Source organism: Muntiacus reevesi, chromosome 1 (assembly GCF_963930625.1).
Source record: "Muntiacus reevesi chromosome 1, mMunRee1.1, whole genome shotgun sequence".
NCBI classification, from domain to species: domain Eukaryota; kingdom Metazoa; phylum Chordata; class Mammalia; order Artiodactyla; family Cervidae; genus Muntiacus; species Muntiacus reevesi.
Window position 1 is genome coordinate 264,593,881 of NC_089249.1, and position 25,189 is coordinate 264,619,069.

Here is a 25,189-nt window from a genome sequence, read left to right on the forward strand (position 1 = left end):
CTGTACAGCAGAAGCTAACACAACATTGTAAATTAACTACCCTTGAATCAAAAAAAATTTTAAAAAAGCTAGTCTTCTCAAGGAAGCCCACCCTGACCACTCTATTTAATCCTGCTCCTGCTCCCACCCATCTCCTGATTCCTTTCTCTTCTTTTATAAGATCAATTAAGATATTGGCTACTTAATGTCCCCTTTCATCAGATGCTAAAGCTCTTTTGCTACGAGGTAATATATAGCCTAGCCCACTTTTTATTGTACTAATTGAATATTTTCATTCAAAGAATTTTTGGGAAGATACTATATGAATGTAAAAGTAATGTTACAACAACTTACTGTGTATTATTTATTGAGCAAGCACTATACCATAATTTACATATACAATATGATTGAAGCTTCCAACATCCCTTTGCTACAGATATAAACCTTCCTTTTTAAATTGGTGAGATTAAGTGGGTGATCCAAGGTTGTCTAACAAGTGACTGAGCCTGTTGGTTTTACTACTAAATGACTGTGCAACACAGTATACATTGTTGAATAGAGATAAAATATTTTGGTCAGAAATCATACTGTGATGTGAGTGTGGGCTGCATGTGAGAAGCTTATTATTTATGAACCAGGAACATAACAGACTAAATGGGTTCTTATGGAACATGGCTGAACATCATGTTAGGGTGTGTGCTTAGGCCTGCTGATGCCAGGGTGGGATGAGGCCTTGGGAAAAAATACACCTTAAAGACTCCCCTTGTTCAAATTTACTCAGATTTCATATTTTAAAGCTCTCTTTTGCTTATAAATGTTTTACTCTGTATTCATTATTACTACTTATAAATGTTTAACTGGATACCTAAGGACCCCACTACAAGACTACTTCTCCCCTGAATATTCTACAGAATATTGACTGTGTCTCAGTAGAGAACAAAGCCAATACCTTCTCCTACCCCGTGATTATTTGCATATCCAAAATAAAGAGGATGGTTAATAATCATTTAATGAATTCTGAACCATTCTACTAACCAATTTGGTAAAAGTCTCTCTACTCCTTTTTTACCTCTATCATCCCCAAGTCAAATTCTGGGATTCTGGGCTATAAACAATTTGATGAGAGTTATTATAAAACTCTCTTGTGACTGGCTAGACAAAAGTCAGATATAATTCTGATACTGGCATGCATGAATGCTAAGTTGATTCAGTTGTGTCCAAATCTTTGTGACTCCATGGACTGTAGCCCATCAAGCTCCTCTGTCCATGGGATTCTCCAGGCAAGAATACTGGAGTGGGTTGCCATGCCATCATCCCCTGGAATGATCCAGGGGATCATTGCAAACCTAGGGATCGAACCCGCATCTCTTATGATTCCTGCATTGGCAAGTGGGTTCTTTACCACTAGCGTCACCTTTCAGGAAGTCAAGCATACTTCAAAAATTCACAATTCATAAAACATGGTAACATCCATTGCATTTCATTTTGTGTTTGTTTCCTTATCTGTATTAGAAACTGGCTAAATAATTTTGAAATCACATTATAAGCTTAAATTTGACCATAGTGAGAAGGTGTCTCAGACAATCAGAAAGAACATCAGCCTTTGTATCAGAAATCTTAGTTGCAGTCCAGGTAGTGTAATAAACTGCAACTTAAGCAGGCAAGTCATTTGATCTCCCTTGACCCTATGTGGGACCTGAAGCAGCTGCATCCAAAAAAGAGACCCATCAACTCTAGATGCCTTAGGAAATGGTTATAACAATGTACCCATGTTTATAAGAAATTGGCATTTTTTCTTTTTCTTCCCAACTTTTCAAAATTAAGGAACTTAAAAGCATCTAGGTATTTCCCTGGTGGTCCAGTGGCTAGGACTCCACACTCCCAGTGCAGGGGGCCCAGGTTTGATCCGTGATCGGTGAAGCAGAGCCCACATGCCACAACTAAATATCCCGAGTGCCGCTAGGACGACCTGGCACAGCCAAAACAAAGAAACAAAAAAACAGCATCTAAATTTTAAAAAATTTTGTTGAAAAAAATGAAAGCCAAAAAGTCATTAAAGACTTCAAACTTGCAAAGATTTCAGGGGCAGGCTCCAAATTTTAGAATCCCCCAAGAAAGGAAAGAAGAGAGAATTCTGGGTGATTAAATAAGATGATATAAGTAGGACTGGCTGTATAATTTGCAGGGCTCTGGGCAAAATGAAAATGTGGGGCCCTTGTTAAAAAATTGCTAAGAATTTCAAGAGGGGGACAGCACAGCACTTAAGCGGGCGTGGACCCAGGGGAGCAGGGCCCTGTGTAACCGTACAGGCCACATACCCGTGCGGCGGGCCTGGGCTGTAGGGAGGCAGGCATGAGAGCTAAACAGTTTTTAGTTTCTATCCCTGAACAAATGGATCATGGTTACCAAAGTGAGTCACTGCGGTCAGAAAGGTATCTGAACTCTTATCCAAAACCCATGATTTCCCAAACGTACCACAAGGAAAAGTCCAATAAAATATTTTTAATAAAGTATTTTTAGTTAATAGGCCCTCTTTCATTTAATGGGAATGACTGAACGGAATTCTTTTTGGGGGCCACAGCTGACACTCTCAACTTCTGAACAACCACGACCAGCCTGCTGAGAACCAGCAGAGAAAGGAATCACACAACGCTGATGACTAGTGACTACACTTGGCGGGCGTGCGTGTTCAGTCGTTTCTGGCGTGTCCGACTCTTGGTGACCCCATGGACTGTACCCCGCCAGGCGCCTGGTCCATGGGATTCTCCAGGCAAGAATGCTGGAGTGGGTTGCCGCGCCCTCCTCCAGGGGATCTTCCTGACCCAGGGATCGAACCCCAGTCTCCTGCCTTGAAGGCGGACTCTTCACCGACTGAAGCCCCAGGGAAGCCCAGCGACCTCGCTTGCTGGTATCCAAACCCCCTCCAGGCCGCCCCACGACTGTGGCCAGTGACCCCCTCCACCTGCAGCTCCTCACAATGTCTGCACCCGTGGGCGTCCCCGTGGCTGTCTCTCATGCACCTGCTTCCCCACCTCAGAGCTACAGAGGCTAAATTCAGCATAAAAACAGAGGTCATCAGGTGGCCATCCTCTCAACTTCCCTCTCCCCCGGCCACTCTGACTACCTCTGCGAATCCTTCCGGTTCTCAGCCCATCCCCCTTCCTTGAGAAGCTTCGCCATTTTATCCCCATTTTATCTACGCGTCCAATCTTTTCCTTCCTTCAAGTGTTCCTCCTCGGCATATAAATCACCTCAAGTACTTTTTCTACCTCCCTCCTCAATCCTAGTTACAGTCTTCTTTCTCGCTCTTCACAGTTCATTATTTGAAGAAAATACATCCATACTATTTCCACTTCCTCCCTTCCTGGTCCCTCTCAACCCGTCTTGCACTTGCCCGCTCCTCCCTTCAGCCCATTTCCTGATTCCTGGTTCCTCAAATGGAGCTGTTTTTTTTCCTCGCTGTGAAGCCCAGCATGAACCGTGGCAAACCCCACATGAGGAAATGCTGGTCGACAGGATTCCAAATCAGCCATGAATGATTTCATGTCATTGAGGAATATGGGCAAAAATGAGATGGTACCAACAGGTGACTGCGATATTAAATTCTCCATCTGAGAAGGGAAAACTCTTCAACCTGGGTCCCTGGAATAGAAAAACACCCTTGCAATGTTTTCAGAGAGGCAGAGACACTCTCTCCATACAAAGGGCAGAGTGTCCTAGCCCTGCTGTAAATGTTTTAGCAGCTGTGGAAACTTTCAACAAAATTTACTTCCAGCAACTGAACGCGATGTGCGAAAACTGGGCTTTTCATCGTGGAGACTGAAGCACTTACTCAAGAAACGGGGACTTGCAGGCCCAGCCCGGAGCTGTATGGCTCCTTCTCACAGCTCTGCCTGTGAGCTCTAATGTGGTTTTCCATCCCCTGCCGCACGCCACTGCACCTCTTAAGAAATCATGTATCCTGATTTTGAACTCTTTGCACGACAGGATGAAATATGGTGAGGGAACCCAGGTATGCATTACACCTCTTTCCCCCTAGAGGACGGGGGAAATGATCCAATGTGCAAACATGGGCATCCTCCCAGATCTTTGGGGGTTAACGCTCCACACACACATGGAGAGTGACTGCCAGTTCTACACACACTCCCCTCTCCTCACCGTGCTGGGCATTCCTCCTGAGACACCTAACGTGCTTCACCTTAAAATCTTAACATTCACAAATGCGCCCAGCAGCTCTCAACTAGCGTACTATATAGTGAGAGAAACTCAGGCCATAGCAACTAAAACTTGGCCCAAAGGAGCTCCTTCTTTCCTTCTGCTGGGCAATAAAATCTCAGGAGATCTCATTTAAGAATTCTGGCTGTAGCAAGTATGCATTGCTGCCTCTGATAGGAAATGTTTCATTTGACCAAGCGCCCACTGTGGAAAAGATGTATGCGGTACTCGGTCTTATGAAGCCTTTCAGAGTTTATAGCAGTTAGCTTTCCTTCACGATAGAGAGTATTAATAATTCTGACTCAACAAAAGATTTCCTGTGGACATTATTTCATTTAACAAAAGCAGCAGACGTCTATTTATGAGGACATGAAGTTTAACATGCATACATTTTATAAATAAGTTTTAAGTGTTCAGTTTAATCCAACATGGACTGATTGTGCACCTACTATGTGCAGAGCGTTACTTTATCTTGTGCGTGTCATTGTGGGTTTGGCCTGGAGCTTTTGTCCTCAGATATTGGCACTTGTAATTGCTGAGGCCTGTTTTCACTATAGTCTCTCTCAATCCTCAGGTTTCAGATGTTTCCCTAACTTAGAGAAAGTGTACTTTTTTTGAGAAAGGAATTAAATACCTACTGAGGAGCTTGTATACAGTGAAGGTTCAGACATGAACATTCATTATTCAGGAAGTATGTGAACCTCAAGTTGTAACACTTTATGTCACAAAATGAACATCACTTGACTGATGACAGAATAAAAGGTATGTACTTTCCCCCTCTATAATATGTGGGCAAACAAAATAATACATGCAGAGTTATTTCTCTTAAATATCTGGCAAGGCATATGATTGATTGTTAGGAATTTTTTGACTTGGTTAAGACAAAATTTAGCCAAATGTTAAAGCATGGAAAATGTTGATGTAGGCAAAGCGAATATTCTGATAAAGCTGTAACATCACCCCAGCACACAAACATGTTGAAATCTTACCGTTAGGTTGTCATGCACTCTGCTTCCCTGCAGCGAGCATTAGCTTTAACCCTTCAGTGCTGCTGCTGAATTTCATGTTTAGGGACAGGGTGGAAGCTTCACTCAGGAACAAGCTTCTACTTGGGGGATGAGCTGATGAGCGGCAGTTTACGCGAGAGAACGGCCGTCTCACCCGTGTATCTGATCTCAGTTAAAATATATCTATTTTATAGTCAATCCTCATTCAGAAGGAGACTCTCGTATTCGCGAGTGCCTGGTGATTTGTGTGGACTGTGTGTTTAAGAGATTGTGTAAATTCTGGGTGGGTCACCAAGATCTTTCTCTTCCTCCTGTGAACTTGCTACCTCCGAATGAACTTCTGGATGGCACATCGTTTCGATGACATAACTTCAGCAACCCTGAAGGTTTGCTTTCCAAGTGAACGGCCCTTGGAGTGAGATGGCTATTTTCTGGGTTTGCCTTTGCAGTGTTGCTGAGAGAAAGCCCTCACTGAAAGGGTTAAGGGATGTTACTGCAGCAGTTATCAGCAGACCAGCCATCTACCTTTGGTACTTACAGGAATTTTATGGCTCTTGATCATATTATCAAATTCTTCATTAATTTTTTTGTATTTTTCTTCAGTGCGTGGGGTGAGTGCATAAGAGGAGTCGGGGTCGGGGCTTTCACAGCCTTTGTTCTCTTTCTTGTTCAAGGCCTGCCAGGTTCAGAGAAATATCAAGAGTAAAAAAAATGAAGGGTGTTTTGAGTACTTACACACAATCTTTGCCTGCTGATCATTAGATCAATATCTTCGTTAATTTTCCTGTACTTGTCCTCAGACTCAGGGCTGTGACCTACTGAGTCGTCTGCATCAGGATCTGGGCTGTCACAGCCATTAAGGCCCTTCTTTCTCAACGTCTGAAATACATAATTTGGAAAGTTCAAACCTAGACAAAGGCTGTAAAAGACATTCAGGGGTGTCACAGACGTTCAAGCTTGCCAGTATTTTAGGTTATTACATGGGCTATATTACATGAGGGTAGAGCAACTGTAGAGAGAAACAGTGAGTCATTTTAACAGTGCACTCATGACTACTCAAGAAAAAACAGTAAAAGGGAAATATTCCTTCTGAAACCAAATTCAGCAAACAAAAGATGGGATGAGGGTTGAAGTTCCATGATCTGGAATGCATACGTGCTCCCAATATCTAGTGAGAGACAATCACAGAAGAATACAAGGGGGCAAATTGCAACACTATTTTCCCACAGAAAAATTAGAAGTTAGGGCGTTACACAATGACTTCTGAAATGTGATCATGACAAAAGCAGAAATGGTGGAAAGAGATCCCCAGTTGGAGTTGAACATAATGATTGGCACTAAAAGCGTCCTGCACCCCACCTGTGGATACGCACTTGACAGTAAAAGGCGGCAAGAGAATCCAGCTAACATTCTCCCGAAGTACCCATTAAGAGTGTTTAGACACTGTGATCAAAAGGAGAATCACCTTCGTTTACTCTGGTTAGAGTTCTGTATGTGAAAATTTGCACTCAAATGGATAATACTGAGAAGCTGTCTGCCTGAACAGAGGCTGAAAGAAAAGTCAACACAGCCGAGCGGGGAGCTTCATCAGGAAGGAAGAAGGGTGTGTGAGTCGCTCAGTCGTGTCCAACTCTTCGCGACCCCGTGGACCATGCCCATCAGGCTTCTCCGTCCACGGATTCTCCAGGCAAGAATACTGGAGTGGGTTGCCATCGCCTTCTCCAGAGGATCTTCCTGACCCAGGGATCAAACTCAGGTCTCCTGCATTGCAGGCAGATTCTGTACCGTCTGAGCCACCAGGGACGCCCTAGGGTTTCATTATCATGAGCTAAGTAAGGAAGTCAAAGAACACTGCAGAGAGGTAGCCAAGTCAATAACTACCAAACTAGCACAAGTTCCTCCTGGTTCAGCTCAGGAGGATCACCCTGCGACCGCCTCCTGACACGGAAGTGAAAACTCAGTGCCGTATCTCCAACCTCCTGTCTCCTGAACGTACGTCTGGTCTAGTCTCAGCTGTCACACAAGGATAAATACTCATATAACACTGTAACAGGAAAAGTATGAGTCAGGAGTCCTGAGTTTTTACTTTTTTAAAAATTGATGGTTGTCAACTTAATTGGACACAATCCGAATTTACAGAGAGAGTTACGTTTTCAGAGATTATAAACCTTCTGATTAATCAATCACACAGCTTGCTATGTAAACCATTAACAGACTAGCAACTTTTCTGAATTTTCCCAGTACTACCAAATCGTTTCTAAAGAGCTGTGTACCTAAGTGTCTCTCATTAATGGAAAGTTCAGCGGAGCTCATCTTTATTAAAGATCAAATTCACATACAAACAAAGCAGGAGCTGCGACATCAAGCTAAGGAATTCAAAACTGAGATAACACTCCATTTTTAATTCATGCGATTGGGAAAAATAAATAAAACAACATGAGTTAAAAAGGGGGTATCAGTCTTAAAAATTTAAACTCCTTGGCTCTTATTGATGTGTAATACAAATGTAACGCTTTAAAAATTAGTTTGAGACACTAAAGATATTCACTTAAAATCAAACTGAGAGCTACCATTTTGAATACATCTATGATACACTGTGTCTCTGTAAATATTTATTAATGTTATACTGATATAATATAATAAATAAACATATGGTTACAGCTTATTATGTGGTAAAATGTTTGAATATTAAAATGAATATTTTGACACACGATGATAAAATGTACATTTACAATCTTGGGGAATTTATAATTGGTGGGGCCACCTGTCCCCCATCATGGATCTACAGCTATCATTTTTCATCCAGAATAAGTACTTCCAGAGGGTTTCTGCAATAATACTATTGAGGCTGTCACAATATATTAGAATAACAACTTCATTTGCTAATTTAACTTCCTATGTTTTAAACTCTTTCATTGGCATTATCTCAATTGTAAAAACATTCTTCCTGGTGACTACTGGTATTATGATGTGGTTCCACTTTGATCTCTACATGTCCTTGAGGTTTTAAGAATAATTTCTGAGTGTCTTGCATCATACTCCATGGATTTTTCATAAAAATTCTCTTATGCAGGAAAAATATGTAAGATCAAGTACATATCATCTGATTTTTTAAAAATTTATCTACTGATATTTCTCTAAGGCATGTTAAGAATATTCTTATATAAACCCCTAATTTAAAGTCTTATCTTTTATAACATTAATTTGTAGTCTTATTTAGATGGTAGAATTTTCCCTGTGCATCCGAATCTTTTACCCAGCAAATCTTCTTGTGAAAACTATAGTTGTTTTGATGTGCAGATTTTTGACAACAGAACGCAAGGGTTAGAAGAGGCCTATCAACTGTCATTACAATCCATCTGGCACGTACATGTGTGCTAAATATTCTTACAAAGCTTTCAGGGGTAGATATCGTGTTTGGTTTATGAAAATTCAAACATCAATTACACTTTATTGAAAGATCTCCATAAATATTAACTCATTATTTTTCACAAGTCTTCCATGAAGATTTTAGGGAAACCTGATGCCAGGTCTCAGGCCAGCAGAGCCCAGCATGACGACCCCCCAATGCCTCCTGCCAGGGTACCCTGCGGCCACCGTGCCTCGTGGAGGCTTTCCCACACCTGTAAGTGCAAAGTGAGAGATGCGGTCTAGATCTCTCCCACTCACATAGAACTGCAGCAGTGGACTGGACACTGAACCAACTAGGTAGAATTTTTAAAAAATGAGGCTGTGGGCAATATTAAAGTATAAAACTATGGCTAAAATATTGATACTTCTTAGACATCAAATTTTAGACCAAGTGGGAAGGCTTGTTCAACAAAGCACTTCTCAGTTTATAGATTAAAAAATCAATTAGATCAATAGCTCTTTTATACCTGAAGAATTAGCAAAACAAGTGGCATGAAGGCACATAGGAAATGGAAGTGGTGGGAGTAAGACAGGAACAGCGGCTCCTTTTCTCCCAGTAAATTCTTCTTGTCTCTGACTATCTCGTCCTACAACGATCACCACTATTAAAGTAACAAAATATCTCTACCATCTACTTTTATTTTTTAAATTTTATATTTTATTTATAATGGTATGTTAGTTTAAGGTGTACAGCAAAGTGATTTAGTTATACATATACAAATATCTGTTCTTTTTCAGATTTGTCTCTACCATTTAAAAGCACTTATAATCTTATTTCAAGTTAAGTTGTATTATCTTAAAAAAGTGAATTCTGAGATATACAAACACAAAACCCAAGAGCATATTAATATTGAGTTCCAAATTCCCATAACCACATAACCAGAACATTGAAAAAATTGTTCAAAAATAATATTCTCGGCTGAGAGCTTGTAAAACATATTTCTGCCAAGAACAAATGATTACAGTGGAATTATAAAGCTCTGAAAATGGAAGACACGGCACAAACTTTACCACAGTTTGAATGTGAAACCTTAAGAGTAGTCTTATCCTTATTATATCAAAAATCTACAGCTGCTTAATGATGACAAAAGAATTGTTATTAGACTCAGCCAAATCTGTTTTATCACAGTAATAAACAGTTGCTATTAACTAAATGGATTACTAAATGGATAAATAAGCATTATTCCGTATGGCCTTTTTCTAGTAAAATCAAAATTTCCGTCGCTGGCCTTTGAAAGCATCTCTGATCCTTTATAAATGTGACTGGTCAGGTAAGGCAGGTACTTATATCATTCTTCTTTCACAGGGGCTAGAAGTCCTGTATATATTAGTATATATTGTAAGTGTCTCTCGGCTGACTATGTTTTGAAAAGATTTACTCTGTATGTCAAGATAAGATATCTACGGAACCCACCAGCATCTCTTGCTACGCATCTGAAGAAACTTCCCTCAGAGAACTCTGTAAATCTGGAGTCAGCCTTCCATGTGAGAGTGACACTTGTGGGGCAGATCAAGTGCCTGCAGAGGCTTCTGGGAAGTTTTCACAAGGCAGCCATTGTCATGCAGTGAGCTGAGAAAAGCCTTTTCTTAGAGAAGTAATCAGACTGACGGAAGGTCACACACTCCAAACAGTAAGTGGAAAAACGAGTGCAGACAGGTAATCCAAAACCACGTGGACTCTCCCCTCCCAGACGGGTGGACACATGGGCCCCGCATTCTCACATTTGCTCGCTGGGAAAGCTTGAAATACATAAAACTGACGCGAGAGGTGACAGGTGCTTCAACAATTCTAACGAAAGAGACGTAGGGAACAGATTCTATTTCACTACTGAAAGGAATATAAATGAAAGGGAATGCCACATGGAGCTCGCATTTCTTGTCTTAGGCATCATGTTATCAACTAGAAATATCCCTTTGTATACAACGGTTAAAACTGGCTCCCCTTTCTTAATTATTTTCTTGTTAGTAGAATGGAAATAACTAAATTATTGACCTTTTTCAATTATGTGCAAACAGCATATTTTATGCTGATGCTATTTAAGTAAAATTCAGCTTCTGTCAGAGACCCACCATCACAGATTAAAAGCTTCCAATCATTCAATTTCTTTCCATGTCTGTAGTCTTAGCCCTTAAGAATGCGTATTTCCATCATCTTTCTTTTTCTGTGCCTCCCCATTTCAGAGCAGAAATTTCACATCTCCTTGTTAAAAACCCCAAACCTCCCAAATTACTAATTTTTGCTAAAATTCAATCACCCTTGCCTGCACAGCTAACATTACCCTTCAAAGGGTTGACATGTCAAGAACACATGCAGGAACTGTTACTATTAGTTCAGTGAACGTCCTGTTCACACAATCTTCAAGGAAAAAAAACAAAAACATCAACTTCGGAAAAATAGCTTCCTTTTCTCTGATAGTAAATCATTTTTGTGCTTGTCTGTCACAGCTTTATGAAGACAAGCGTCTGCTCTTCACAAGCTGAAAAATCTTTAGAGAGCAGTGAGTCCACACAGGCACAGGAGGAGAAGTGGGAGGCTGCCCACCAGGGAAGTTCTGAGTGCGGTTCCCGAATAACCCTTCCACCCTGGCGCTGATGCTTATGACCCTGCTACTTCCAGGCCCTTCAGTATCCATGGAGTGGATGCCGCCCTAAGGACTGTGCTCTGTGACTTACTTCATTTAAAAAACATTCAGCGAATAATTACTGAGAACCTTCCATATGCCAGACACTGTTTTGTGCACTTTTTTTTTTTTTTAGAGAAGTAGGCAATATACATTCAAACCGAAAAGCTCTGACTCCACGTATAATATTCTATGTTTTTTGGTGATTTCTAGCACAAATCACTTAGGTTGGGGGAAGAGCAGGTGCCAAGAAATTCCTCCACAGGTTTTAATAATAAAAACTGTAAGCATTGTCTCTACTCTCGCTCCTTGCTCCATAGTTCTTTGTTCTTAATATAGAAATGAAAAGGCACATTAAAATACTGTGAATTCAGTACAATCGGTAGGTAGACTTTAATTAGACAAGCAAATCATAGCTAGTATAGAGTATGAAAAAATTAAATTTTACCCCAAATTATCCATTTGTGGTAAAAATTTTCATGAAAAATAAAAAATATAAACCTTAATAACAGTACATTTCTCTAGGTTATTAATGCTGATTCTAACCAGATATTAACACCTACTGGGGAAAGGCTGGGGAGAGATGGGGCATTTCATTGTTTTTGCTTTTATTCCTTCCCTCAAAGATAATCTTAACATCGAACTGGAATTTTTTTTCACTGAATATTTTTCCATCTTTAAATAGTGGAAGTAAAAGACTGATTGAAGATATGAAGATTTTTAATGTACAGAACATAAGAAATATCTGCCCACTTCTCCTAATGGCCACAAGTGATTTCATATAGATATTTCGAGGGTGATAGCTCCTATTACTGATACTCTCGTGCTGCCTGAGACTACCAAGGACTACCCGGCCCTTTCCCATGCCTTCTAGAAGGGAGGATAATGCTACAAGCACTGGCCTTTCACATGTCTTGTCTTTGATCAGCTGGGCTCACCTACTGGAATGACCCCGCCAGGGAGTCTTTGCTTCCTGGATGCAGACAGTCCTTCTCCAAGGCAGAGCTGATACAATCTTTTCCTCTCTGCAGACTCCTCTGATCACTAGGGCTGAATTAATTTCTGCCTAATTCACGCACTCATTTATTGCATACATTTTTTTCCTATGTGCTTTTATCACAAGTTATTATTTGTCTCCATTGGTAAATCACTCGGTCATTAAAGCACCTTTCTTTATTTACTTTGAAAGTGGCAATATAGAGCAGGGTCTGATACACTGGAGGTGCTCAGTAAATGCTCACAGAATGAACAGAACACATATTTCCACTTCAGTGTTAACGTGTGCAAAGGTTTCATGGCTGGACAGAGGCTACTGTGTTGGCTGAAGGTAAAGACGGTAGGAGGATCTAGACCTCCTGACACATATTGCTAAGTGCCATTATTTCAGGAGTTGTCTACGGTCCTCTGGGATGCAAGGATGCTTTTTCTGAATATGTGATTAAGACAATCTGTTTATGTGTTTTGTTTACATATTTTTCTTCCCAAGAGTGAACTCCTGGAGGTCAGGGATCATTCACTAGTCATCTTGTAACACCAGGACTTAGCACAAGGTCTGCCGTGTAGAAGCTTAATAAATGTTTGCAGCATTAATGACAGACTGGATGGATGGATGGACAGAACAGGAAAAAATCTTCACATGCTCAGTGTAGGATTTTTGCAGCTGCAATTTCTTTCTTTGCATTTTATATTATTATTTCACACTGTTAAAACTCAGTTATTATTTTAGTCTTTTCAAGTAACTGTTATGAAGAGAGACTATTTTCTGAAATGTTCAGCTTTTAACTTAGAAAGCAATGCAGTACAGGCATAATTTGTACTAGGAATGAAACTGGTTATAAGTCATGAGGAGATTTATATCATTAAACACTTATAGTGTGGTGTATTGGTCTACATATGGAACGTCAGAAAAATGAAGCATTTGTGAAATCTTTAAGGGAAAAAAGCCATCAGTATGTAATCTCAGTGAGGAAGTGAATAGGAGGGGAAGAGGGGCACAGAATTCAGCACACAGGAAGAAACAAGGGAGTAGTATTTTAGGCAGCCTGTATAAGGTTAGAAAAGGAAAAGCAGAAAGCTTAAAGAACACAAGGGAACTTCTGGGAATGTGAGTCAGATACTATAAATCTGAAGTGAGCATGTTTCAAAATTATTGGGCAAAGTTCATCTTTTTCCCCATTCCTGGATGCCGTTCCACGCTCTCCCTGGCTTTGACATTGGGCTTACTCTGGGCCAATCTTAGCCTGGAGGATTCATGGAAAATCAGGGTGATTCTAGGGCCAAATGATTCAGGCTTCCTCAGGATTGGTCAGTGGTTTCAAGTTTCTAATGAATGTTTCTTCCACCACACCTCCTTTGGAACCTGGCTAGGCATGGGTCAGGAGGCTGGCCTAGAACACGATGGAGATGGGGAAGTTTGGCAGGAAATGTCTCCTGACATCTGAATCCAGGAGCGATCTGAAGTGAAATATGAAACTGGGAACATTTTAATATACAGGGATTAAAATGCAAGCTAAAATGTGCAGTTAATCCTAATAATCTCTTATAAAGCAAGTTTAGAAAATATAGGCTGGAATACAAAATAAAAAAACTGAAATACAAAGGATCAAATTGTAGGTGAGTTTGAAAAATGGAGGATGCTAGTGATTTCTTAAATAAGGAAGGAAAAGATAAGGCAGAATTATAAATTAAACAAAGGTTGAGAAAGAGCAGAGAGGGGCACAGGAACAAAGATCAGGAAGCAGGATTTTCGAAAGTATGAAATATGAATGCAGCTCATCTACTAACCTTTTTGGACTATGGCATTTTACTTGCAAATAGGTTACAGGGGCATAAAAGCAGATACTGGGGGCATTGATTCTTTAAAAATAACATGTTGAAGCATCATTTATAAACCATTAATGACTTATTTTAACAAAAGAAGATGTATATATTATCTTGAGTAACGACAGTAAGGTCAAATCATTATTTTTGTTTCTCTGTAGGCTCTTATCTAGTAAATGCCTTTTTATTCAAGTTGGGCCAAGGCGTGATTAGTCATTTGAAATGGGAGTAGTCTTCACTGCCTTATTTATCAGTCAGCTCAGGATTGTACTTAGTCATCACACTTCCTCATTTCTGTAGAGTTCCCATGCTCTCTGCTACATCATTTATTTTTCCACTTACATTTTTGCTTCCAACATCTCCTTTCATCCATTCCCCTCCCAACTTTCCTTTACTAACAAACATCACACTTAGTTACTCAAGCTGGAGACCCAGAAATCACCCTAGATTCCACCATCTCTTGCCTCAGCTATCGTTTTTTTTCCTATTTGGTCTCCCATCCTGAGTCTGTGTTCCCTGACCCACTTTCTAGTCAATCATTCTTCCTTCTTTTGGCAAGGTCTGATTACAAGGCAAGTCTACCTGTTCTTATAAACCATGGCAGCTCCTACAATGTTCAAGCTGGAGATCCAGAAATCACCCTAGACTCCACCATCTCTTGATTCAACTATTGTTTTTTTTTTTTTTTTTTTCCTACTTGGTCTCCCGTCCTGAGTCTGTTGCCTGACCCACTTTCTAGTCAATCATTTTCCCTTCTTTTGGCAAGGTCTTATTACAAGGCAAGTCTACCTGTTCTCATAAACCACTGCAGTTCACACCAGCCTGACCTACGACTCTTCACTGCAAGCCCTCCGCCTGCCTCTCCGGCACTATTTCCTCTCTTTTCCCCCAGCACTCCGGGTTTTGCCAAGGGGGAACTTCGCACCATTTCCCAAGCTGGGTAGGCCTCTTAATAATACTGTTTCGATATGTGTCATTCATTCTTGTCTGGAATAGCCTTGTTTACTCCTTCCCTCTGCTACACAAACCACAGTCATCTCAGGACATCTACTGCCGAAGGCATCCCATGCTCTATGAGGCTTCTTCCTAACTCTCCTGGACACTTAGACATTCCCATCTCTGTACTTCTAGTCCCTTGGGCAGCAAGGGGATCAAACAGGTCAATCCTAAAGTAAATCAACCCTGGATATTCATTGGAAGGACTGATGCTGAAGCTCCAATACTTTGGCCACCTGATGCGAAGAGCTGACTCATTGGAAAAGACCCTGATGCTGGGAAGGATTGGGGGCAGGAGGAGATGGGGACAACAGAGGATGAAATGGTTGGATGGCATCACTGACTCAATGGACATGAGTTTGAGCAAACTCCAGGAGATAGTGAAGGACAGGGAAGGCTGGCGTTCTGCAGTCCATGGGGTCACAGAGTCGGACACCACTGAGAGACTAAACGACAACAAAGCCTCTAGGACACTTAATATTTTGTGTTTTCTTATAATATGTGGTGTTTCAGATTGTAATCTATCTTTTGCCACGTCGGCTTCACTACTTGATAGTGAGTCTATTAGGGTTGAGTATTTCTCACCCCTGACAGAGGGTCTGATTAATATATGTGGGGTCAATATATGTTCTCAGCAACTGTTCATCGGATGAATGAATAAGCAAACAAACTTGATGGTCATCCTCTCTAATGGTGACAGACTAACTGAAATGAGTTGGGTGGTCTCCTGAGGTGACGGTGTTATTTATTTGTTTTAATAAGATCAGAGAGTCAAAATTCAAGGAGCATAAGTTCTGGTCATTAAAGCAATCTCTGTAATGACTTCACGACTGTAGCACAGTGCATCTCGTGGGAAGCAGAGGGAGGAGTGAAAGTTAACATAAAATATTGTAAACGGGACCCTAAGGGCTTGGGCTCCTTTGTGGTTAGAATTGCTGAGTCCTAAGCATCACGGGCTGATCCCTTTCACAAAAGACGCTCTTGCATCTTGTGGCTATTGGTGCTTTAAGCTACCACCAATGGGACGTAAATACACTGAGAACCAAAAATCCTGCAAGAGGTGCTTTTGTGCACACCCTTCTCTGCTTCCCCTCAGAAACTAGGCATTGCATTTGCAGTAAGCTTAAGAATCTTTGGCAGTCGGGATCTACACTTCAGCACTAGCTTATCAGAAAAGCAGAATGTTCTGGAACACATAAAAGGCAACACAAAATAAGACAAGATTAAGTGACTTGAGGTTGACGCCTGACTGACTCAAGCTCTGACAATTTTGGTCACACCTGAGAACGGTACCTGCGGCAGCCAAGCCTCACTTTTGAGACGGTCAGGCACTCCCGGATGAAGGGTAAGGTCGCTTCTTTTCCTCACATCACCCTCCCTCCCTGAGCCTCTGCCAGGCTGCAGAGAGGAGCGCGCTCCAGTGGGCTAGGCCCTGCCCCACTCTCTTTTGGGCCGGCCCTTGGCCAAATGGGGAAATCCTCTCTTTGCCATTCATTCTCACTGTTATATCAACAGTTGCCATGTCTTGGGTCACAGGCTGGCCCAACACCCACCAATAACAGACTTCTCAGTCTGGGATATCACTGAAAATACTAAGGTTTTTTTTTTTCTATTTCTCAATTTATTAAATTGTGGGGAGAGAGATTTTCAAGGACCAATTCTGGATTGTGAATATAGATTTTATTTATTGATGGTATCCTCACCTTCTTCCTATGATACCTGACATTCAAACTTACTTTTCTAATTAATTTCTCTCTCTTCCCAATATCTCCAGTGAGTGACAATCAGCCATTCTCTACTGAAACCTCTCAACCGAGAAGTTTTGATTTTGGTTATTCTATAGAGTTTGGACAGCCGTGCTAGGACAGGGCCTCTTACACTCCACCTTCGCAGCTAGCATACCCTGGGAAGAAGCGTCTAAGTACTAATTCTGAGGGTTTTGCCTGGATCAGTGGTATGCCATTCGAAAGACTAGTATTAATCACTGGGCTAGCACATGTGGCTCAAGACATGTCCTGGTCTGACTTGACAAAATGAGGTAGAGCATCACAGGGGCTGTGTGAGAAGGATATGTGAGGCCAGCGACTATGACTGCCAAGTGAGGGAGAGTCTCAATGTGTTAGAACAAACCTCCATGACAGTAGAAACTTTTTTTTTTACACCTCTGTATCCACAGCAACTTGAATGTGCCCAGCACATGGATAACACCCAGTAAATACTGTCGTTAAAAGAATAACAGAATCCAAGGCTGCAGGGCCAGAGGTTCTTATTTAAGATGGAATCACAATGGGATCTGAAAACACAGGCAGCAGCTTCGAGATCTGTGTTCAGGGCGTGGGCTGTTTTCATCCCTACCAATCACTCTCTCTAACGCCACATAAGAATTTAAATTATAAAAGGAAAGAATCATGAACTACAGGGTTAATGGAATTAATATGTCTCTCTTTTATGCTTCCTCAGAACTCTGTAACTAATATTTATTTTATAATGCTCTTCTCTGTATTTTTGTTTTATTTCATTTTCTAGACTGTGCTTCTTGTAGATAGGAAGTATCTCTTGAGAGCTTTTCTTCTCTACTGAACAACGCATGTGGTAGATAGCAGAAAGTTTCAAGAAATTCATTAGCTCTTCTGGATGGGCATCATATATAAGAATACCTCTAAGGAAAGTCTGGTCACTTTCAAGAAGAAGGTGCAGAAGGATTGGGCTTCCTTGGTGGCTCAGATGGTAAAGAATCTGCCTGCAATGCAGGAGACCTGGTTCAATCCCTGGGTCTCATTCTGGAGAAGGGAATAGCTACCCACTTCAGTATTCTTGCCTGGAGAATTCCATGGAAAGAGGAGCCTGCAGCGCTACAATCTATGGGGTTGCAAAGAGTTGGACATGATTGAGTGACTAACACTTTCACTTTCAGAAAGATTATGCAAAAGCTAGTGATGATCCAAGTTTTCCATTTCCTTTAACACTGACCCTTCTCTCTCTCTCCTTTCAACAATAGTAATGTGTGTGAGTTCTGTCCAAGGCTAGCAACGTTGGTCTCTAAGCCTTACTCTTATGACTCCCCTCTTTCAATGTAGAATCCTCTGGATCTTGGTTAATGCAGTATTAATCTTTTCCTATTATTGGGTTGATATACTTTCTGCTTAACAGAGAGTGCCCAAAATATAATGGATGGGATGGTCACTGGCCAGGGACTGGGCTGGTGGGAGGACCAGCCCAGTGGTCCTCCAGTGGTGGGAGGACCAGCCCAGTGGTCCTCCAGTGGTGGGAGGACCAGCCCAGTGGTCCCCAGTGGTGGGAGGATGCCACGGGACTTGTTAGTCCCGGTGTGTGGCCGGGAAAGCAGGGTGTACTCCCAAGTGAACGACAGGCCAGCACTGGTGACTGGAAGACAACACACAAGGAATTTAAAGGCTCTTTAAAGGTTCCAAGGGTCGTCCTGGAAGCAGGCTTGGTTTCACTGAATGTTAGGTTTACCGGAGGCTGTCAAATGGTCAGGGAACAAATCTCTACCCGTACTCACATCAGGCATGAAGCAAGCTCCACAGACCAAACCTCTCAACGCACAGCGGCACACTTTCGATGCCCCTTCCCGTCTTTTCTGCACATGAGTTTATTTTGGTTTCTACCTCTTGTCTCTCTTACCACATTAAAAAGTACTTGTGGGGAAGGGAAGAGTCTAATCTATTCATCTTCTACAGCTGTTATGTCATTACCACAAACCGAACATGTGGATTGGTAGTAAGTGGTGGATTTTACATTCGATAACCCTGGGTAGGTGTCCGATGGAAGAAAAGTTTGGTAAAACTGTTCTTCTCAGTAATTAAGGAGCTTCAGGTAAATAAAAGGTGCTTAAGAATAAAAGCACTTCAAAATCCTCAGGGAGTTGCTCCATCCCAGCCCTTTCAAGGCTTTTGCTGGATTTATAAAATACACTAATACCATTAGGTGTGCTCACTCTGACTCTTTGTGACCCTCTGGACTGTAGCCCACCAGGATCCTCTGTCCATAGGGTTCTCCAGGCAAGAATACCGGAGTGGGTTACCATTCCCTCTTCCAGGCGATCTTTCGGATCCAGGGATCGAACTCATGTCTCCTGTGTCTCCTACATTGCAGGCAGCTTCTGTACCACTGAGTCGCTGGCAAACCCCATGACACCATTCTAGTTTCTTTAACTAGCCCACCCTGCAGCCCTATCATGGTTCTGTCTGCCTGGCCACTGCAAGCCCACCTCAGCATCCACATAAGACTGGATTCCTGGAGGGCAGGACTGTGCCTGTTTTCTGGGAATCCCTAGACCAAGCAGAGTACCTGGCACATAGAAATTATAAATTAATTTAAATATTGATTTAAATTCATTAATCAAAGGGTCTCTATTTGCTTTCCCAATAATATAATTATCTCCAGGTGGTGCCAGCAAAATAATCAGAGTATCTATAGGACAGACATCAAAAAATGCCAGTAGCATTTCAGAGTATGGACCCTTTGTTCAACTTTCTGCAGGGACGTGCCCTCTGGTTTCCTGGCTCATTTGTTCATGGGGGTTGCTATCTCCTGGACTCATACTGTAGTTCCTGCTATTCAATGGTTTTGACATGAAGGGTCCTTCTCATCAGTGTAGACTATTATGAATTGAAGGTAATGGTTAGAAATAAATAGGCCATAGGGCATCTACAAATGGATTCTGAAAATACCCAATACACATTCCATTGTGGCAAACTGGGATCTTTCCTTCTGGATTGAACATTTACAAATAAAATATACTTCATGAGAAATGTTTTAGAAAGTCTAGTATTATCAAGGGCTGATAAAGGCCTACATAGGATGCCACCTTATTATCTTATATGCAAATTAAAATGGCTGTATATTTATGTGACCAAATTAATGAAAATCAAACTCATTTCAATTCACTTTTCCTATGCTATGAATATTACCTATATATGAACCTGTGGCCCCATAACCTTGGACCATAACCTTGGACCAACCTGTAGTCCATGAAAGTCACATTTCCCATGATGTCATATATGACACAGATAAGTAACATTCTTAGGTTTTGTATTCAGTCACCGTGGATTTCACACGATGCTACAAAAGCTGGAGACAGAGTATTGAGAAATGAAAACCAGAAAGGCACGGAGAGTTAAGTATTTTATGGAAGTAAAGACAAGAATGAGCTAGTATGAATAGGTGGCAGCAAATACTGATACATACTGGGAGAAGAGGGAGGGAAGGGCATGGAAATGAGTGAAAGACACAAGCTGAAGGTGTTGTGAAAGAGAGAGGGAAAAAATAATCAAGTGAGCACATCAAGTGATCCCTTGGTATGGAAGCTGGCCTCTCCCGGCATGTGGGCTCAGCACTTCGTGCTCTGACATAAAGCTCGATCGTGGGCCATCAGCACTTCGACTCATCCTGATTCCCACCCCTGGCAGCGGCTCAGCACCTGTCCTCTAATTTGGAGAAGCCAACTGGCAGCTGCCAGCCCCACAGACGGCTCCGTCCTCCGGCCCCAGATGGCCTTCTCTGGCCAGTCTGTGTGGCCTTGGGCTCCAGGCCCCCGTGCTGGGAGCTGCCTGCTTTTGCAGCCAGGATGGTTTTAATAATTTCAGCCATTATCACTGGAAATGTACTGTAACCTGATTTTTACGTTTGGTGTTTCAACTTCCATAATTGGTGAATGCTCAGTGATTCTGTTAGTTGAGTGGTGAACTACAATTTTTCATTTGTGCAATAGTTTCTTCCATATTATTCATTAGGTAATTATAAAAACAACATTTCCCCTTCTATGGCACGAAGAGGAAATTAAACCAGTCTTCCCACACTATCAAAATATTAACCTTTCCCTTAGTTGAGTCTGTTCCTCACCAATAACACCTACCATTTATTGAGCATATACTGTGTGCCAGGGACTGAGCCTGTAGCTTGGCATGGATCTGTTTTTTAATCCTCACAGCCACTCTTCCACTATGACTGGCAATCTACAGATGAAGAAAAAAGAAGGGCCAGGCGGTCCAAGAACTTGCCAAAGTCCACCAAGCGAGTTAGTGGCAGAACCAAGTTAACCAACTCAGTCAGGTGCAAGCTCCAGAATTAGCTTTCTTAGCTATCTCAGGATGCTGCCTCTGCAAACTTGTCCTCTTACTAAAGGCTCCCTAAATTATGCCTATGTTTTCTTTTTCTTTTCTTTTTCTTTCTGTTTGGATGTGCTGTCTTCTTTGGTGCGTGCGGGTTTTCTCTAGTTGCGGTGAGTGGGGGCTTCTCTCTAACTGTGCTCCTTGGGTTCTCATTGCTGTGGTTTCTCTTGTTGGGGAGTGCAGGCTCTAGGTGGGCAGGCTTCAGTCACTGCAGCACGTGGGCTCAGGAGCTGTGGCCCGTGGGCTCAGTTGCCCAGCAGCATGTGAAGTCTTCCCAGACCAGGGATTGAACCTGTGTCTCCTGCATTGGTGGGCAGATTCTTAACTACTGCACCACTAGGGATGTCTGCCTATGTTTTCTTCGAACACTTACTCTCAGGTGAAATTAATTAAGTGCATGACAAATCTCATTTTTCCATAAAGGGATATATTTGCAATAGAATTCCTTTTCTGATGAATGATAACTACAATGCTTTCCCTGTTGTTCTGTTGTACTATCCACTGAAGAGAGGGGAAGCTCTCAATAATATCAATATTTTGGATGCAGCAACATAATTAAAATTAAGGGGAGATTATTGGAAACCTAAGGAAAGAAAGGTGGTTTAAATTTTTTGACCTCTACACTTTTAAGATGAGGAAGGAAGTCCTTTGCAAAAACATTTTGACTGTATCTACCTGGATAAAATAAAGTGGAGGTTTCCTGCAATTATTAAAATAATATTTTGCAAGAAATTTATGTCTCTGTTCTTAAGGAAAAAAGGTTGCTTTATAATTTTTGGTGCCTATATTACTTAGATTCACAATCTAACCGCTTAGCTCTTCACTTTAATGTGCTTGAGTAGATAAGTGATGCCAAGTCTGCTAACTACAAGATGATACTTATGCTGCATTTCAGGAGGAGGGTAGGGAAAAGAAAAGAAATGTATACTTTTTATGGAGACAACTATTGTTTCTCTCTGGGCAAAGCTATAGGATCAAGGAGAAATCTTTCATGCATTATAAAAACTTCTTCTTAAATAAAAATAAAAACGTCTTCTTTTAAAATGGGTACATAAGCTCTATCCTTGCCTTTGTTTTCAACATGACACTGATAACACTGTTACATTACAGGCCGGATGGGAGGAAAAGTAAAAGGAATGGCGGTAAAACTTCCCAATTTTTTTCCAGCAGTTAGGAAGACAGAGCAAGAAGTGAGATCTTCTTAAGTGAAAATTTCCCAAAGTCCCAAGGAAAAGGGGAAAACTACAGGAGAGTTTCAAGAACCACAAGACTTGGGCTTTGCATCTTGTCAGAAAATCCGCAGTGTTAGTGAAAGCCTGGGGAAAGGCTGGCACGGACCTGACTCAGCAGAGAAATGCCACCCACAGTCACCGACGCTGCTTCCGCAGTGGCTTAGCTGCCTTGTTTTCTCTGGAGGGTTCCCCAGCCCGGCCAACCCACACACGTCTCTCGGATGGGAAACTGGACTTTTTGAAAAGTGAAATTAAACAAAGTTGTATAACATTTAAAAGAAGTTTACAATTATGATACTTGGCTTTTTACATGGGCTTAAAGTCAATTTTCTGTTGAATAAATAATATTAACCACACAGTAACCACCTAATCATTTAAAAATGCCTCAAACAGCCATCACCATCATTCTGCATAGACTCCCACTTCTTTTTAAAGTCCACCGTGAAAAAGATGAGGGGAAACAGTACCATTAAAAGAGGAAGCAAAACAGAGTCCGTGTCTGTTTCCATGAGGTCATGCACACAATTGACTACTGGTCAGAGGAATCCAGTCTATACCGAGATGGGGTGTGAAGTCAAAGCAAGTGGCTGGGAGAAGAGAGAACCCCCTCCCACTCCAACCCCTTATATTACTTTATTGTTGCAGCCAGAGGGACAGATAGAAATTAATGAAAGTTCTGTTGATCAGACACAGGAAACAGTACACAGGAAGATGCAAGTTATATAACCAAGTTCACCTGCTGGAAAAACTGCCAATTTCACGTGAACTGCATGTGCACATATCCGTGTGTGCGCGCGTGTGTGCGTGTGCACTCATACTATACCATGAAGCTACGGATTTTGAAAGGATCTTCAGAATTATTTCTGGGTAGATGTATTTCTGCATAGCTGTTTTAATCTTTTTGCCCCCAGAAGGAAATACTTCACTTTCAGAATTTAGGTTTCACAATTTTTTTTTGGTTGTTTTATTTTAGGACATTTGCAAACTGAATGATGGTGTCTAGGGGAAAACCACTTTCTTTTCCTAATCATAATATATCAAATAGTTTGCTGTCATATAATTCACTAATTTTTTTCTCTAATATAAATGAAATCTCTCATATTTGTAGGAACTCAATCATGGAAAGCAATGAAATATTTCTCCTTTTTTTCTAATATTGATCAGCAAGTGCTTTGATCTCAGTAACTGGACGTCAGGTGTAGAGTCCAGAACTATAAAATTTGTTGCACCTCCTATAGGAAATATTAGGGCTCTAATGGTTGTCTGTCCTTAAATCACAATTCATCTTGGCTAGGTCTTCAGAGTGCAAAATAGGTGTGGTTCAGAAGAGTGTCAAAGGAACATCAGTGGTTCAGAAGCGAATATCCTTTCCCCAGTAGCGATATACATTGCGGGTATGTGACTGGAATATTTAAAACACCTGTTCACTTGGAACTAAGCCAAATGTGTAATGTGTTAGCGTGCCTGGCTCACTTCCAAGAGCATGTATCACTACTGCCATCAAAATACTGAGGGAGTCAGGGCAAAGATACAAAGCTAGAAGCGATGTAAGAAAGATATGTTTTATTGTTAACAGTAAGTATCATCACACTAAACACTGCTGGCTGGCTAGTATTTCAATGAAATCAATTATTTGGTTTTTTTGCGTCAGAAAAGAAACCAGCAGTATATGAAATTTCTTGTCTTAGACTTGCTAATTACTTTCTTTGCCTTAAAATCTTAATCAAGCTCTCCCCACTCTCCCTCCCTTCCCCACCTTCTCTCTTTTCACTGCTTTCTTCCTTGGATACATGGTAGTTTGACCCCCATGGACTACACAGCCTGCCAGTCTTTGTACATGGAAGTCTCCAGGCCAAATACTGGAGTGGGTAAGCATTCCCTTCTTCCCAGAGGATCTTCCCAACCCAGGATCAAACCAAGGTCTCCTGCATTGCAGGTGGATTCTTCACCAAGAGAGCCACCACACAAGCCTTCAAAAGGAACACCAGGGAACAAATTCTATCCTAACTCTATCTGCCAGAGTTCACCAACAAAACTTAGGCAAGCTCCTCCACGTGACAGGGCTCAACCTATTTTTTTTTCAATTCTGTTTTGACCTTTGTTAATAGAGTTACTCGTGACTTCTAGTTTTTAACCTTTCTCTACCTTTTCCTCAGTTTAAAATCTGTATAATGAAGATTTTATCTCTGGAGAATTTCATGACTTCATGACAGAAATATTTACACATGTATTATACGTAACAATTTATAAACTGTGACATTTTGTTTGAACGTAATCACAAAATACACTGAAGATTTCAATGTCCCAGGTGTGAATGTGTGTGTTTGTATGTCTATGAGCACGAGAGAGAGAGAAGAAAGTTAGAAAACGTTGTCTATGTTTACACATATAGGAGGAAGGAGCAGAAGGAAAGGAAATAACATGTTTAGGGGCGTCGTGTGCCCAACACGAGCTAATGGCTATATGGGTACATCGTACAAGCTAATGTGCACAAAAAGACCAAAAGCAAGACTTACCATCCCAGTTTTACTGCTTACGAAGCTAAGCTTCAGTGGAGATGAAGACACTTGCCCAAGAGCATGGAGTTTATGAATAAAGTAGAAGAAACCAGATTTGTCTGACTCTCTAGAACTTGCTTCTGCCCCTTCTCCCACACCACCTGCCGCCTTACAAACCATAATGAAAAAGACATACTGTCTACATGTCTAATATATTGTACAGCAGAAATTGGCACAACATTGTAAATCAATTAAACTTCAATTAAATAATACCAA

At 41.3% G+C, this 25,189-nt stretch overlaps 1 protein-coding gene across 12 annotated transcripts in view; it reads right to left on the minus strand.

The window, feature by feature from the left end:
* The window catches only part of MEF2C (myocyte enhancer factor 2C), a 174,519-nt gene that overhangs the window by 39,162 nt on the left and 110,168 nt on the right, over positions 1-25,189 (minus strand). For 9 of the 12 annotated variants that reach the window (XM_065927052.1, XM_065925755.1, XM_065923110.1 and 6 more), the window contains one exon: positions 5,937-6,080. In XM_065927052.1, the coding sequence (XP_065783124.1) occupies positions 5,937-6,080 (144 nt within the window). Of the gene's footprint in view, positions 1-5,739; positions 5,878-5,936; positions 6,081-25,189 lie in introns of all 12 variants that reach the window. The other 3 variants (XM_065928127.1, XM_065929643.1, XM_065930522.1) reach the window with 2 other exon arrangements.